This window comes from Rhinopithecus roxellana, chromosome 13, assembly GCF_007565055.1.
Source record: "Rhinopithecus roxellana isolate Shanxi Qingling chromosome 13, ASM756505v1, whole genome shotgun sequence".
Classification (NCBI taxonomy): Eukaryota; Metazoa; Chordata; class Mammalia; order Primates; family Cercopithecidae; genus Rhinopithecus; species Rhinopithecus roxellana.
In genome coordinates, this window is record NC_044561.1 from 12,214,234 (window position 1) to 12,231,055 (window position 16,822).

The window sequence follows — 16,822 nt, forward strand, 5'->3', positions numbered from 1 at the left end:
CTGTGGAAGGTGGAAGGTGGGCAGTGGTGCCATTTGCTGGTTTAATTTATGTGATCTTGGTTCTCAGGCTCCCGAGGACAGATGGTATGAGGCAGAGAAAGTCTGGCTGGCTCAGAAGGACGGATTTACTCTTGGTAAGTAGGGGTGTTAGCACCTTTGGAGGGTCTGAGTCTTCTCTTGTGCCCCCTACTGCTGCCAGCCATATGTTCTAGGTCCTGATTACACTTTGAGCGTCAGGAGGGGAGAGGAGCAGTGGAGACTGTCTTTCAAAGGCATTTGTGTCTTGACAATGAGTTATTTACTTACTGAAACCCATTAATGCAACATGCATGCTTGCTTTCTATGGTGTTCTTGAAGGAACCCAGAGTCAGGTACAAGTGGCCCGATAGATTTGATCTCATAAGTCTACTTTTGTCGATTGGTTGTGGCTGATCACTGCACTCTACTGAGAAGTGATTTTGAGTCCCAGTCTGAAGATGGCTGGGAAGAGTGGTTGATTAGTGATGTCTGCCATGGGCACTGGAGGGGGAAATGGCAGCTTGTATGCCATCATCTGCCATTCCAGGTCTGTGTATGAGATAGATCAGTGTACCCAACTGTCTGGGTGCCTACTCTGTGCCTGGCACTGTGACAGCTGGTAAAAGCCTAAGGTGAGTCAGACTGAGCCTGACCTTAAAGGATTTGGGGTCACAACTCAGAAAGCTCCAAGTGAATAGACCCCAAATGGAGAAGATGTAGCCTCTTTCTGACCTGTCCCAAGCCTCCTCCCAAGCTTGCTGGCCCGGCTTAGAGCCTCTCTTATCTCCTGCCCTCGCCTCTTTCCCCTCTTCCCCTCCCACCTCCTCCCTTTTCCCCTTCTCTCTCTGGGATGTCCAACCAGCTACGGTGCTAAAGCCAGATGAGGGAACAGCAGACCTGCCGGCAGGAAGGGTGAGACTTTGCATTGATGCTGACAAAAGTATCACTGAGGTGGATGAGGAGCATGTCCATCGGGTGAGTCCCCTGTCCCGCTGCCCCCCAGCTCCACACCCTCTTTCCCCAGCCCTGCAAGAGGTTTCCTTGTACCTGACTACCAATACCATTTTGGCTTGATGCCCTGTAAGGAGTTATAGCAAAGAACCCCACTGAACACATTGCTTTGCTGGAGGGATACTGTTAGGGGGTCATTCACCCTTTCCTGTGGTTTCTCTTAATGAGGACACATCAAGGGACATGTTTGTCAGGTCTTGGAACTGGGAGTTCTTCTGATGGACCCCCAAAAATGACTGCTTTTAATTTTATACATATTGCAAATCATACTACAGAGCATGCTTCTGTTTTCACTCTGGCTGCCAGGGAACTCAGAGCCAAATTTGCTGCTTGCCCTTAACCACAGCATAGGTTCCAATGGCCTATATTTTGGCATCAAACTTTCTTTCAGCTTTGCTCTTTAAATTGTTTTGAATACATTTTTTGTTGTGCACCATAAATCCTTTTGAGGACAAATCACAGTGTAATGATAGAAAAAAAAGGTTCTATCATGCCCTTTCCACCTCCTCACAGCCTGATAATTTAGAAGGAGTTTTCCTCCTTGCTCATTTGCATTCCTTTCTGCTCCTCCTCTGCCCACCTCAGGCTTCCTCTCCCACATTGGGCGTTTACAAAGGCTCAGTGGCCTTGCAAGAAAGGCTGATCCATGAGAGGGCTCAAGCTTGGCCCAAACCCGAGACTACTAGGTTCAGAAAACTCCCTGAAGCTGGAGAGAATGATAGGACGCCTCTTAGAATAGATGTTTCAAGAAGCAGCTTCACACACCCCTTGCTTCTAAGGGTTTGGATGGTTTCCTAGGAATCAGTGCATGATGGGCTATGAGACCAGTAAGGCGGTTTGGCCATTGGCCTCCTCTCCTGGGTATCACGGAGCATATTGACAGCTTCTCCATAAGACCCAGAAGAGAAGGAAATGGCAGTGAATGCTCGCACACACTGGAGCATCACCTGTCTTTTTGTGGTGTTTGAGATTCAGAAAGTGCTTTGAATTTTGTCAAGTCTGCCTTGGGAGCGTCTGCCCTCATGGTGCACCGAGTGCAGGACCACAGCAAAGAGGGGTTGCCTCATAGGTTGCACAGAGGACAAGGAGAAGGGATGGCCCTGTTTTATTCGTAGGGCTTCATCACTTCCCATGCAGAGTCCCTGTGCTCTGTTCTGGTCTTTGGCACATAGCTCTCAAAAGGAGGGCTGTGTGTGTGTGTGTGTTGGGGGCCCAGGAGGCCAGAGGAGACTCTTTGTGACGGTTTCACAGGCCAACCCCCCTGAGCTGGACCAGGCCGAGGACCTGGCCTCTCTCATCAGTGTCAACGAATCCAGTGTCCTGAACACGCTTCTGCAGCGCTACAGGGCTCAGCGGCCGCACACCTGCACGGGACCTGATCTGATCGTCCTTCAGCCCCGGGGGCCCTCGGTGCCGTCTGCAGGGAAGGTGAGGTGGGACCATGGGGGCAGCGCTGGGGAGCTGAGGGCAGGAGGGTCTGGGGCGATCCCTCTGCATCTGAGGTGACAGTAGAACCATGAGAGCCCCCTGTCTACCTGTCTGCAAGCAGCGTCCTTCTCGCGGCATTGTGGGCATCCTGTGGCGTGGACCATGAGATTACCCCATTCCCTGGGTGGAAAGATCAGTCACCATTAGGACAGAAACAGCAGCATTAAATATCACAAGAATAACGAAAGAAAATACTGAATGAGTATGAACTCTACCAGACACTGCCTCATGCACCGTGTATTAATTAACTCAGTTCATTCTCACATACCCACCTGAAAACACAGGTACTGTGATTAGCCCATTTTACAGATAAGAAGAGCCGGCTGGGCCAGCCGTAGGCTAAACTCTCAGGTCTAGCAAACAGAGGAGCTGGGAGAAAACCCAGGGCACCGGGCTTCTGTGTGCTCTTGCTGAACTCTCGGGAGTCCTGAGCACCCACATCAACGGGGAAACAGAAGCTTCAGTTGTGCTTTAGTTTTTTTCATCTCTAGTGTAGAAACGGCCGATTTTTGTTGAGACCGACAAGAGCAAAGGCAATCTCTAAGCGCCATCTTGTGGACGCACGAGGCACCTCAGCCGAGTCACTGAAGCGCGGCTCCTTCATTCGTTCAATCCATAATGATTGAGCTACTGATTGAGGCGCTTCTACCGGACCAGGCACAAAGAACAGCAGGGAAGATGCCGGGCGAGCAAGCCTGCCCTTGTGGAGTTGCTGTTTTAGGACGAAAAGACAGATCATCAACAATAAAGATAAGAGTGGCCCGAGCAGATGAGTGGAGGAAGAGGTGGGAGAGGTTGGGAAAAGCCAGGACAGGGCCGGGTCAGTTCTCAGGATAATGATTCTGGCTTTTACTCTGAGTGGGATGGCAGCTACTGTGGATATTTACTTACTTACTTACTTACTTACTTACTTACTTACTTACTTACTTACTTACTTTTGAGACGAAATCTCGCTCTGTCGCCCAGGCTGGAGTGCAGTGGCGCGATCTCAGCTCACTGCAAGCTCCGCCTCCTGGGTTCCCGCCATTCTCCTGTCTCAGCCTCCCGAGTATCTGGGACTACAGGCGCCCGCCACTGCTCCCGTCTAATTTTTCTAGTTTTAGTAGAGACGTGGTTTCACCGTGTTAGCCAGGATGGTCTCAATCTCCTGACGTTGTGATCCACCCGTCTTGGCCTCCCAAAGTGCTGGGATTACAGGCGTGAGCCACCGTGCCTGGCCGATTTTTATTTTTTATGAACTGGGCCGCCTCCCCAGCCAAAGTAGGCTTACAGAGAGTCCCTACTGGGGTTTTTAGCAGAGCAATGACATGCTGTGACTTAGGTTGTAAACGGATGCCTTTGGCTGCTGGGTAGAGGACTGATGGGAAGAGGCTCAGTGGAGGGAGGGAGGCCTGTCGGAGGCGAGACATCTTACCTGCGTGCTGTTCTGGAGACTCAGTGGGAAGTCACAAGCCCCTAGGACACCTGGTGTCCAGGAAAGATCATGATACTTCTTCTGGTTTCCATGTTCTCCTCTGCTAATTGGGGGTGAAAAGCCACATCTTACCCTTTGGGGCCCTGTGGAACAAACCCATCCCTAGTCCCTGAGAAATGCTAAATCCATTAAAGGGGATATAGTGGCCCTGTACCCCTCTCTCCAAGATTTTTCTCCCCTAGAGTGACCCACGCCACCCCTTCAGTCACTCCTAGCGGCTCTCCCATCACAGCTGTCCATGGTCAAGGGCCCTGGGAGGACCTCAGAAGCTCTGGGTGGGCCAGAGCTTGGCACGTGCCCTCTCCCATCCTTGTGGTGAGTACTTAGGCTTCTGTTACTGTAGCCCAAGGCCTCTGAGCTGGTCTGAATTGCCAAGTGACTTCTCTGGCTCCCTGGAAATCCCTGGAAGGGACATTTTTATAGGCCCAGATAGCAAGCAGGCCCTCATTGACCATCCTGGACCGAGGCATCGGAACTTAGGCAAAAGTGCTAAAAGGTGCAGGCATTGGTACACACCCTGAAGGTAGATCCCCTACCTCCCTTCCTAACCCTGGGGTGGGGTGTGGCACTGGTCCCCACCCTTCCCTCAAGTCTTCCAGCCTCCCACACTCAAACCCACACCCATCTCCTGTCCTTAGGCTGGATCAACCTCTGATTCCCCAAATGGCCACCAGGTGGGAGCACAGGCTTGCGGTGAGGCTGAGACCACCTTGAGGATGGGCTAGGTGGGGTCTGGGCCACACTGGGGGCCTCTCTCACTGTGGGGCTAGCCCCACCGGGGTCTGGGTGTGTGCCCAGGGGCGTGCAGGTCTTGGTGAATAAGAGCGTGAGTTTGAGCATGGGTGTGACCACGTGGGTATAGGTGGGTCCCATCTCTGCGTGTAGAGCCCTCGGCAACTGTTGTGTGCATGTGCCTACAAGCACACTTTTGTACATGTATGCAAGGGCACATGTACACAGATGCGAAGGCACGTGTGTGTGCACACATGTATGAGTGCCTTCAGGAACCTGGCTGTGCAAAATTCTTCCTTCTCCCTCCAGGCAGTGGACCTGAGCGGGCTGATGGATGGGACTGCCTGTTCCTTGAACTTTAGTTTTTCCAGACTGGGGGATGGCTCTAGGACTCAGACTCCAGGACCCTTAAGCCGTAAGGCTGTGTCCAGCCAGTGTGGGGGCATATCCCCGCTTTGCCTGCATTAGGGTCCTGCTGAGCCCTATATCTGGCATCGGGATAGGGACTCATGACTGTTCCTCAGGGGCTTGGAGCAGGAAAAGCCAACAGTGGATTGGGGACAGCCCCAGCCCCAAGCTAGGCACCCAGACTGAGGAGAGGGCCATCATACCGGGGTTTGTGCCCCTAGTTTGGCCAAGGGACTGTGCTAGGAAGGGCAGATGGTGCCTTGCCGAACCCAGGTGGGCACCCTCAGTATCCTGGGCTTCGGACATCCTCCTGCAGCAGGGCCCATTCCTCTTGTTCCTTTTGGTGCCTCTCCACTGACCTCACAGTAACCTCCCGCCCTCTTCCCTTGCTGCCAAATCTAATGTCAAGTCTCTGGTCTCCTCTTACTGAACTCAGCAGCATTTCCCTCCCTCTTCCTGGAAACACACCCTTCCTCGGCTCTAAGACTCCGCTTTCCTGGTTTTCCTTCCGGCCCACTGGCCGCTCAGTCAGTCTTCCTTGTGGTCTCCCTGACCTGTCCCTGTCAGGGTGCTCCGTCCCCACATTCTTCCTCGGTGATCTAATCCAGCCTTGTGGCTTTCAAATGCTTCCTGTTCACTACAACTGAATTATATCTTTCGTCGATCATCTCTGTCTTCCCACCAGAAGGCAAGCTCCACCAAGCAGAGACGAAACAAAAATCAGGTTTACTGATGTGTAATTTACGTTATTGTCCAGTTCACCTTTTTAGTGCCCAGTTCTGTGCGTTTTTGACTAAGGTGTAGAGTTGTGTAGCTGCTTCAAGCAATCAATTACACGACAGTTCCCGTCACCCCCAAAAGTTCTCTGGGCCCCTCTGTGGTCAACTCAGCCCCAAGTTCCACCCCTGGTAGACACTGATCTGTTTGTTTGTTTTTTTTTGTCCCTATAGTTTTGCCTTTTTCAAAAAAAAAAAAAAAAAAAAACCCATATAAATGGCATTGTACTAGGTATGTAACCTTTTGAATTGGCTTCTTCCAGGCCACACAATGCATTGGAGATTCTCCCGTGTGGTTTTATTTATCCACAGTTTGTTCCTTTATTTTATTTCACTGATGCACTACTGTACTTATTTGTTCATAGGATGACCACTTGTCCTGGTTTCTCCGGGACTAAAACGTTTTCTGGGACATGAGACTTTCAATGCTAAAACCAGGATAGCAATTTGGGAGGCTGAGGCTGGCGGATCACCTGAGGTCAGGAGATCGAGACAAGCCTGGCTAACATGGTGAAACCCCATTTCTACTAAAAATACAAAAATTAGCCAGGCATGGTGGTGCACGCCTTAAGCCCAGCTACTCAGGAGGCTGAGGCAGGAGAATCGCTTGAACCTGGGAGGTGGAGTTTGCAGTGAGCCGAGATCGCGCCATTGCACTCCAGCCTGGGCAACAGAGAGCAAAACTCCATCTGAAAACAAAAACAAAAAACAAAAAAACAACCAAGATGGGTGATTATCCTAGTTCACTAGTTGAAGGACATTTGTGTTGTTTTAGTTTTTGGTGATTTTGAATATATAGTCAATATAACCAATGACATAGAGGGATTTTTTGTGAACATACATTATTTCTTTAAGGTAAACACCTGTAGAGGGGTTGTGGGGTTGTGGAGAGGGGTAATGAGTGTGCATCTCACTGTAGAAGAAACTGCCAGGCTGTTTTCCATAGTGGCTGCATCATTCAGCATTCCCATTAGCATCGTATGAGAATTCCAGTCGCTTCTCATCTTCAGCAAACTTGGTAGTGACTATTAAATGTTTTTTCAGCCATTGTAATAGGCATATAATGGTATCTCTTTGCAATTGGCTGGAATTTCCTTTATCCATTTTGTGTCATGCTGTGCCCGAGTGCCTGCTACATAGTAGACACTAATGGATTATTTTACTGAATGAAGTATGAATGAGTGGATGAAGCACATATGATTTCAGATATCACCTAAATCTGTTACAGCAAATATGTAGCACACATACCACTAATTCCCCCGTGTGCCGTTCCCTGTGTCCATGGCAGACATCACTAATCGTAATGGATAATTATACCCTTGATCCAGCTGCCTCGCTTCAGGCAGATACTATTCGATGCTTTGAGTAACCAGTGAGATGAATCTCATGGACGAATGTAGCTCTCATTCAGGCCTCTAACTAACTAAAGAGGAGACCTAGGCTCAGAAAACAGGCATGTGTTGTCCAAGGACTCACAGGGAGCCAGGGGCAGAACTAGACACACAGGCTTGGCTCCTCACAATAGAGTAAGAAGGGAGGCAGGGATGCAGATCTGGAGGCAGGGACACAGATCTGGACCCTGGGCCTGGGGAGGGGCACTATTTTAGAATGCTCCCTAGGCAATGGCTGGATGGAATGGCTGACACCTGTGATCTTCCTGCAGGTGCCCAAGGGCCGCTGGGATGGCCTGCCCGCCCACATTGGCTCCATGGCCCAGCGGGCATACTGGGCGCTGCTGAACCAGCGGAGAGACCAGAGTATTGTGGCCCTGGGCCGGAGTGGGGCTGGGAAGACTGCCTGCTGTGAGCAGGTCCTGGAACACCTAGTGGGGATGGCAGGCAGCATGGATGGCAAGGTCTCAGGTACAGTGGTCTCTAGGTGACATGTAGAGTCAAGACGGGGAGAGCTGGAAGGGGGTGCTGAGCTGCTCTTTCTTATATTCATTCAGCTAGCATTCACTGAGTACCAGATACGTGCAGACCCCATGCTTGCTGCTGGGGAGGGCTATCCCTAGGTCATTGGGATATATTTGTTGAAATTAGAATAAGGTACTCCTTCCTCAAGACATTGATGGCTGTTTGGAGAACAGTCATCATACATGGACATTGTTAGAACCGGATACTTGACTGCCATCTGCTGGGAAATCATCCTAATATACGTACACAAACCTAGGAGAGTGCGATGTGATTGAGGCACCCTGGGGATGTGGTGTCTTTGGGCAGTGCACAACCTGCTGAACTGAACAGAGGACTCGAAGAGTAAAGATTCAAGGGCAGAGTCTACACTCATGAGAAGCTAATAGCCAGAGTGGAAATTGAACTGTACCTACATTCAAACTTGAGTGTTCTTCAAAAAGTGCTGGCAGAGCAGGCTAGGGAAGAAACTCAGGGAGTGTAGAGGAGGGCTGCAGGAGGGCTTTTTCCAGGATGTGATATTTGACCTGAGCCTTAAAAAAAGAATACCAGTTGGCCGGGCGTGGTGGCTCACGCCTGCAATCCGGCACTTTGGGAGGCCAAGGTAGGCGGATCACGAGGTCAGGAGATCGAGACCATCCTGGCTAACATGGTGAAACCCCGTCTCTATAAAAATACAAAAAATTAGCCGGGTGTGGTGGTGGGCACCTGTAGTCCCAGCTACTCAGGAGGCTGAAGCAGGAGAATGGCGTAAACCTGGGAGGCGGAGCTTGCAGTGAGCAGAGATAGCGACACTGCACTCCAGCCTAGGAGACAGCGAGACTCTGTCTCAAAAAAAAAAAAAAAAAAGAATACCAATTCGTAATAACAACTACAATATTAATAATGATCATAGTAAATGCTTGCTGAAACCTACCATACCAAGTCTAATTCCAAGGATACTAACTTTATTATTATTATTATTATTATTATTATTATTATTATTATTGAGACAGGGTCTCACTCTGTCACTCAGGCTGGAGTGCAGTGGTGTGATCTCAGCTCACAGCAACCTTGACCTCCTAGGCTCAAGTGATCCTCCCACCTCAGTCTCCTGAGTAGCTGGGACTACAGGTACATGCCACCATAGTTGGCTATTTTTTTTTTTTTTTTTTTTTTTTTTTTTTTGTAGAGATGGGGGTTTCAGCAAGTTGTCCAGGCTGGTTTAGAACCCCTGGGCTCAAGCGATCCACCCACCTCGGCCTTCCAAAGCGCTGGGATTACAGGTGCGCGTCATTGTGCCCGGCCTCAACTTTTTTTTTTTTTTTTTTTTTAAATCTAAAGCAGTCCTATAAGGTAGATACTATTATTGACATTTTGTAGACTGAAGGCATTGAGATTCAGCTTGCCTGATGTCACACAGCAAATTCTCCTAGGGCTGAGATTCAAACCCTGGCCTACTGGCTGTAGAGCTCTCACCACTGTGGAACTGTTCTCAGCTTTTTTTCATTGTTGCACACTCTGAAAGGCCTTTTAAGACATTTATTCCCCTTAATCATTTCCCCTATGGTGAAATGTTAATACCACAGATAAGCCATATATTCCTTTATGTATATTTGTGTTTTATACATAAAATATTTTTGTATAAATTTTTTATATTTATGCATATATAAAATATAAAATATATTTGTACAAATATTTTTTATATTTAATTTTTTGTATAAATTTTTTTTCGTACAAATCTCTTTTTACCACCACTTCTAATAATCAGTTTTTACTCATCTCAGGGACAATATTCTCCCATTGAGAATCCATGATGCAGGCAATATTGTGTTTCTAATAATAATAACTATAATAATAACAGTTCCACCTTTGGAATATTTTCTAAGCATGTGACATTATTAAATCTTTTGGTCCTCGGCCAGGCATGGTGGCTCAGGCCTGTAATCCCAGCACTTTGGGAGGCTGAGGTGGGTGGATCACAAGGTCAGGAAATCGAGACCATCATGGCTAACGTGGTGAAACCCCTTCTCTGCTAAAAATACAAAAAAATTAGCTAGGCGTGGTGGCGGGCGCCTGTAGTCCCAGCTGCTGTGGAGGCTGAGGCAGGAGAATGGCGTGAACTGCCACTGCACTGCACTCCAGCCTGGGCGACAGAGCAAGACTCTGTCTCAAAAGCAAAAACAAAAACAAAACAAAACAAAAACCCCAAAACTTTTGGTCGTCATGACAGCCACATGAGGATTAGATTTAATTAGTCAATTAATTGGTTGATTATTAATTAATTAATTATAAATAATTAATAATTAACTAGTTAATTTGCCCCAAATCAGGTAACCAGCAAAGGGAAGATCCTCAGTCTCTTCTAACCGCTTGGCTATACTGCTTCTCCACTAGGATTATTCCAATACTTTGCTGAACACCTACTTTACATCTGGCTCATGCTAGAAACTGGAGATACAGTGGGAAGAGGCACAGTCTCTCAGAACGTAGTTGTGCTGTGAATTGCATGTGTCTGAGGGTGGAAGTCAGGTCAGGCTGTATCCAGGTGCTTAGCACAGTGCTTGTTGTGTTGTAGGTATGCAATGAATAATAGTGGGGAGATTATCGGGCTTTGCAAGCCTGCTTCTAAGCTGTGAGTGCAGGCCCCAGAATGTTATCCTCACCTCTTCCTAGGATCCATTACGTCTGGGAAGCCCTAGGGCAGCCTCTGTTGCCCAGATTGTGCCTATCCCTTGCCCTTCTAGATTGAGTCTTGTTTCCCCTACACCAGGGCTGGTAGTACATGGTCAGTCCAGCAATGGGTGCTCAGTGAAATGTATGTGGTTTATAGTTGGGTTGGGCAGGGAGTGGGTGGCAGGAGGCTCACAGGAAGCCCACAGGGGGCTGAGGCCAGGATGAGGACTGGCCCAAGCAGGGGCCATGGAAAAGGTGGACCTGTGCGAGGTGGGAGTGGCAGCTCCTGGTCCATCAGTGACATGTGGCCCTATGCTGCCCCCAACAGTGGAGAAGATCCGAGCCACCTTCACTGTCCTCCGGGCCTTTGGCTCTGTGTCCATGGCTCACAGCTGCAGTGCCACCCGGTTCTCCATGGTGATGTCACTGGACTTCAATGCTACAGGCCGCATCACGGCTGCTCAGCTCCAGGTGAGGCCTCTGGGGGGACATGCAAGGGGGCCCTTGAGGCTGCTGTGTCTCTAGCCCCACTCAGTAGAGCCCACGCCTCCAGCTGGGACTCTAGGATGTGTCTGAAATGGTCATGGTGGTGGCTCACGCCTGTAATCCCAGCACTTTGGGAGGCCGAGGCGGGTGGATCACCCAAGGTCAGGAGTTTGAGACCAGCCTGACCAACATGGTGAAACCCTGTTTCTACTAAAATGCAAAAATTAGCCGGGCATGGTGGCAGGTGCCTGTAATCTCAGCTACTCGGGAGGCTGAGGCAGGAGAATTGCTTGAACCCAGGAGGCGGAGGTTGCAGTGAGCCGAGATCTTGCCATTGCGCTCCAGCCTGGGCAACAAGAAGGAAACTCCATCTCAAAAAAAAAAAAAAAAACAGTAATAATAATAATAATAATAATAATAATAATAATAAATAATGAAATGGTCATGGATCCCCTAACTGGGGCCAGTTGCTCCCCACCTCACTCGGTGCCCTCGAACATCCCTTCTGGAGCAAGCCAGCCCATCTGTGCTTCGGACTCTCAGGGGGATGAAATATTCATGAGCAAATACAGAATTCAGCCTCTCATTAGCCGGGTCTTAAAAGTGCAAGTTGAGGCCGGGCGCGGTGGCTCAAGCCTGTAATCCCAGCACTTTGGGAGGCCGAGACGGGCGGATCACGAGGTCAGGAGATCGAGACCATCCTGACTAACACAGTGAAACCCCGTCTCTACTAAAAATACAAAAAAAAACTAGCCGGGCGAGGTGGCGGGCGCCTGTAGTCCCAGCTACTCGGGAGGCTGAGGCGGGAGAATGGCGCAAACCCGGGAGGCGGAGCTTGCAGTGAGCTGAGATCCGGCCACTGCACTCCAGTCCGGGCGACAGAGCGAGACTTCGCCTCAAAAAAAAAAAAAAAAAAAAAAAAAAAAAAAAAAAGTGCAAGTTGAAATTAAACAGACACTCGCCAGCCTTCCGCAACAGTCTGTGTGTGATGAACACGTGACCTGTTTGTTCCCAACTCCAAAATCACCCGCACCCCTCCCCATCTCCCTCAAATTTCCTGTTTGAACAGAAAATAGGATTAGGTTATTAGAAGAGTTGTTTGTAAAGTGGAGCTGGTATAATATCCAGACTCAAAGAAAACCCCTCCACGCCAAATAAGTCCCTTTTCTGTCCTGGTCCTGAAATCCTATCCTTAATCACTATTTGGGTTAAGGTATTAAAGGCTTCTATTAAAAAGGGAATATGTTGGAAGGTAGCCTCATTTGATTGTTACTACCTTTGATACCTTAATTGGAATGAATCTATTGCATTAGTTAATTTCCTAGGTGGACTCTGAATTAGTGAGATAAAGGATGAGAAGTTCTGATATGGAGGTTGCCAGCAAAATTTGGACCTGAGATGTTGATTCAAAGAGTGGATCAGAGACTGGGCATGGTGGCTCACGCCTGTAATCCCAGCACTTTGGGAGGCTGAGATGGGCGGATCACGAGTTCAGGAGATCGAGACCATCCTGGCTAACACGGTGAAACCCCGTCTCTACTAAAAATACAAAAAAAATTAGCTGGGCGTGGTGGTGGGCACCTGTGGTCCCAACTACTTGGGAAGCTGAGGCAGGAGAATGGCATGAACCCAGGAGGCAGAGCTTTCAGTGAGCCAAGATCACACCACTGTACTCCAGCCTGGGCAACAGAGCGAGATTCCATCTCAAAAAAAAAAAGGAGTGGATCAGAGTGGGGCATCCTCGGTAGCTGGGCATCAGGCATGTGCAGATGTACCCAAAGCGCTGACTGGGTGCCCCTCTACTCTCCCTGCAGACAATGCTTTTGGAGAAGAGCCGTGTGGCACGGCAGCCGGAAGGGGAAAGTAACTTCCAGGTTTTCTCCCAGATGCTGGCTGGATTGGACTTGGATCTCAGGTGAGCACTTGGGGCAGGTGGAGACAGCGGAGAGCAGTGCAACAAAGGGCACCTGTTCTTTGGGGGCCCAGCCTTAGCTTCTGCCCAGTACTGAGAGGCCATGGGACCCAGGGATTAGGAACGTGGCCTCCGATTCCAGCTGCCTGGGTACACACAGCTCATGGGCTGGGTGACTTTGGTCACATGTCATCCACCCTAAGCCTCGGTTTCTTCCTTTGTAATGTGGAAACAACACCTTTCTTAGACCTTATAGGACTGAGATAATTTACATTCAGCTCTTTATACATGCTGGGAGTCAAGGCTGTCTGCTGTGATAGTGGCATGTCAATACTGGTCCTGGCAGCGGTGTGGGAAGAGGGAGAGGGACAGCAGACCCCCACATCTTCCAGAAGTTTCTAAACTTTTGTGGGAGTTTTGGGTGTATAGTAGGGGATGCCTATATGAGGTTCCTCGGGACAAACCTGCCACTGAGTGGGGCAGTGAGCTGGGTAGTCAGACAAGTCTCATCTTGGAGGGCTTCCTGGAGGAGGTGGCCTAAAAAGCCATCTCTGCCCTTCCCCAAATCTACAGGGCATCATTAAGCATGTGGCTTATGTGGCTTCCTCTCCCAGAGCCTTGGTTTCCTCCTCTGTTGGATGGATGGGCATGGTCTTAGTGAAGCTCCAGGGAGAGGAAAAATTGGGCTTTCCCACATGAGGGGTGATAATTTGTGGTTGCTGTGCTCTAACCTCATCACTGTTTGTTCCCCAGCCTTCCCTCCCCATCTGAAGGGCAGCCTCAACCTGTCCTGTGTGTCCTGGCTAAGGCTGGAGGGACAGCTGTAACCTGCAGAGAGAAGGCAGAGAAGAGAAGGAACTCTCACTTTTCAGAGTGATAGTAACTGAGCAGCAGGGAAACTTCTAGAAGGTCTTGGGAATCTGTAGGAGAACTTGGAGTAGGGTTGTATAGCAGAGTGACAAGGACCACAAACTTGAGGACAAGGCTGTGTGGATTTGTATGTTGGCTTTTCCACTTGTTGGCTGTGTGACCTTGAGCTAATGAGTTCACCCCTCTGAGCCTGACTTTCCTTATCTACAAAAATAGATGTGACTATATCACAGTGTTGTGGTGAGGGTTAAAATATGAACAGGCAGACAATACTTCTTTTTTTGGTTTGTTTTTTGTTGAGACAGAGTCTCACTCTGTCACCCAGGCTGGAGTGCAGTGGCACAATCTCGGCTCACTGCGAGCTCCGCCTCCCAGGTTCACACCATTCTCCTGCCTCAGCCTCCTGAGTAGCTGGGACTACAGGCGCCCGCCACCACACCCAGCTAATTTTTTGTATTTTTAGTAGAGATGGGGTTTCACCTTGTTAGCCAGGATGGTCTCAATCTCCTGACCTCGTGATCTACCCACCTCGGCCTCCCAAAGTGCTGGGATTACAGGCGTGAGCCACCGTGCCCAGCCAACAATACTTCTTAAAATAGTGCCCGGACATAGCGAATGCTTTGTGTGTGTTTTTTGTTTTTGGAGGATTTGATCTGCCTTGATACCCCTGACAGACCCTGACCAGGCTCTGACCAGGTCATCCAAAGAAATGACTTTGGATTCAGAGGGACATGGGTTTGATCCTGGCTTTGCCCCACACGGACTTCTCTGAGCCTTGATTTCTCCTTCTGTAAAATGGGTTCCTACTAGTGCCAACCCCGTAGGCATTTAAATGAGATCACATGTCAAGGCAGCAGGCGCCATGTGCGGTGCATAGTAACAGTGTAATGCGGGAAGGAATAGGTAGGTGGACCCTGAACATAGGAGTTTGAGCCCCACATTCAGCCCCATGGCCTCACCTCTTGGGACCTCCCTTTTCTCACCTCTCAGAACACTGCAGGACACACACATCACCCCTGTTCCAGCCCTGGAGCCCCACACTGGGGCTCTCTCTTCTGTACCCCATGGGTGGGGCTTGATGCTGGGGATAGAAGCATTGCCTGCTGGAGAGGGGGATTTGGAGGCTTACGCTGGGGTGGACCCAGGAAGGATGAGGCTCACCTGCGGCTAGCAGAGGATGCCCGACCTCCACTCCAAGCCAGGCCCAGGCCCGGGGCCCTCCATGCTGGTGGCATCCTTATTGAGTTTGGCATCCTTAGGAACTGGGCCAAAGCTGCCTCTGAGAGGAAAGGGCTGCCTAGATGAGTTTCAGGAATCCCAAGAGAGTAAAGTGCTTGGAGCAACTCAGCCCCCTCAGGGAGTCATTGTCATTCTGAAGGTCCCTTGTTAATCCCCCAGTTACTTCCCTTTCTCTACCTCTGCTGCTGCCAACTTGGTCCCTCACCGACATGGAAGCTTCCAAAGGTCAAAATCAGGTTCCCGCTTGCTCAAATGTCCTTTCTCCCATGCACTCATGTGGCAAACTCCTAGTCATCCTTCAAAACCCTACTCCAAATCCCTTTTTTAGAGGAGCACCGCCTGATTCTTGCTCCTTGGTCTCTCCTTTCCACCATTTTGGTGCCTGGTATGTGCTTCTGATTCAAAAACCTGCCAGTGCAGGTCTCCCTTGCTCACCAGATGGACTGGGAGATCTTCGAATCAGGGGTCTTGTTGTCCTTCCTTCTGCCTTCCCAGTACCTCGCACAGGACTTGGCACCAGGTAGATGCTTCTTAATTATTTGTCAGATTGAATTTCCAGTGAATGGAAGAGAGTGTCAGGAAAACAGAGCTCTTACTCCGTGCCAGCCCGGCAGTGTGAGTTTATGTACAATATCTCATTTAATCCTGGGAGGCAAGAAGAGGTAGGGAGCCCATTTTACAGATAAGAAAACGTGAGTTGCAGAGAAGAGAATTACCTTGTCTGCCACATGGCAGCACTGGGGTTGGACTTTGAAGCCTAGCTGGTAAGAGTCCTTCCAAGTCATGAGGCAGAGAGGGGTGTGGGGTCTGTAGAGAATCTAGGGAGAGGATGCTGAAGGCCTCAGAACCAGACAAGCTGGCTGGAGACTGATGAGTAACCCCCCACCCTTTCCAGGAACCAATTTGAGCCTGCATGGGGATTGGGGATCCTAGGCCGGGCTCTACAATGGTTTTGTGAGTAGAGAGTGTAATTCGAAGGGGCAGGGGGCATAGCCGTACCCACCCCGCCTTTGGCTTGCATTCCTCAAGCCTGCAAAAGTGGGATGTGGCCCCTCTGCAGGTCTCACTCTTGAGGAGCCTGCAGGTTGAACATGGGAAGGAACCTTAAACATCGTGTTGCTTCATAAAGGGCAGACTGAGGCCGGGAGAGGCACACATGGCAGGATAGCGTGGAGTCTGGGCTCGAAGGGCCAGCAGACCTCAGCTCAGCTTCTGGCTGCATGTTTGCTAGCTGTGAAGGCCTGGGGCAGGTACCCACTCTCAGTGCCTCTGTTTTGTTAATGGTGAAATGGAAATAATTGTACCGATGGAGTGGGGCTGTCATGAGTCATGTTAGAACTTAACATGCTGCAAGGGCTCATTCATGTTGACTGTTTCAATATTATCCTTGAGTGAGGTCCCCCAGCTGATTAGAAGATCTGGAGTTAGTCCCTGCTCTCCTGATTTTCCTCTACAACCCTTTCTCCTGGGATTTCCTGGCTTTTAGGAAGGACCAAGGGAGGGCTATGCGTGAGGAATATTTGGGAGATCGAAGAAGTCCCAGGGCAGAGTTAGTGGGGCCAAGGCCAGGGACAGTCCCTGGGGTGTCTGGGTAGTTGCATGGAGCCACACACAGTGTGACGACCACCTGCCCTGCCAGGCCTGGTGTGAACAGCCCACTGACTCCTGGTTCCTTCTGTGCTTCCAGGATGGAGCTGAACCTGCACCAGATGGCAGATAGCAGCTCCTTTGGCATGGGCATGTGGTCCAAGGTAAGGAGGAGGTCCCTCAGGGGTGGGATGTGAGTCCGTGTCCCTGGGGCCAGATGGGAGGGTGATGAGGAGTCGCCGTGCAACTTGTC

At 49.9% G+C, this 16,822-nt stretch overlaps 1 protein-coding gene across 1 annotated transcript in view; it reads left to right on the top strand.

Annotated features, from left to right (window-relative positions):
• The window catches only part of LOC115892750 (unconventional myosin-XVIIIb-like), a 59,164-nt gene that overhangs the window by 28,168 nt on the left and 14,174 nt on the right, over positions 1 to 16,822 (top strand). The window contains exons 5-11 of the mRNA XM_030914530.1: positions 68 to 134; positions 881 to 993; positions 2,281 to 2,457; positions 7,571 to 7,769; positions 10,804 to 10,946; positions 12,776 to 12,876; positions 16,670 to 16,733. Of these exons, the coding sequence (XP_030770390.1) occupies positions 68 to 134; positions 881 to 993; positions 2,281 to 2,457; positions 7,571 to 7,769; positions 10,804 to 10,946; positions 12,776 to 12,876; positions 16,670 to 16,733 (864 nt within the window). The remainder of the gene's footprint in view (positions 1 to 67; positions 135 to 880; positions 994 to 2,280; positions 2,458 to 7,570; positions 7,770 to 10,803; positions 10,947 to 12,775; positions 12,877 to 16,669; positions 16,734 to 16,822) is intronic.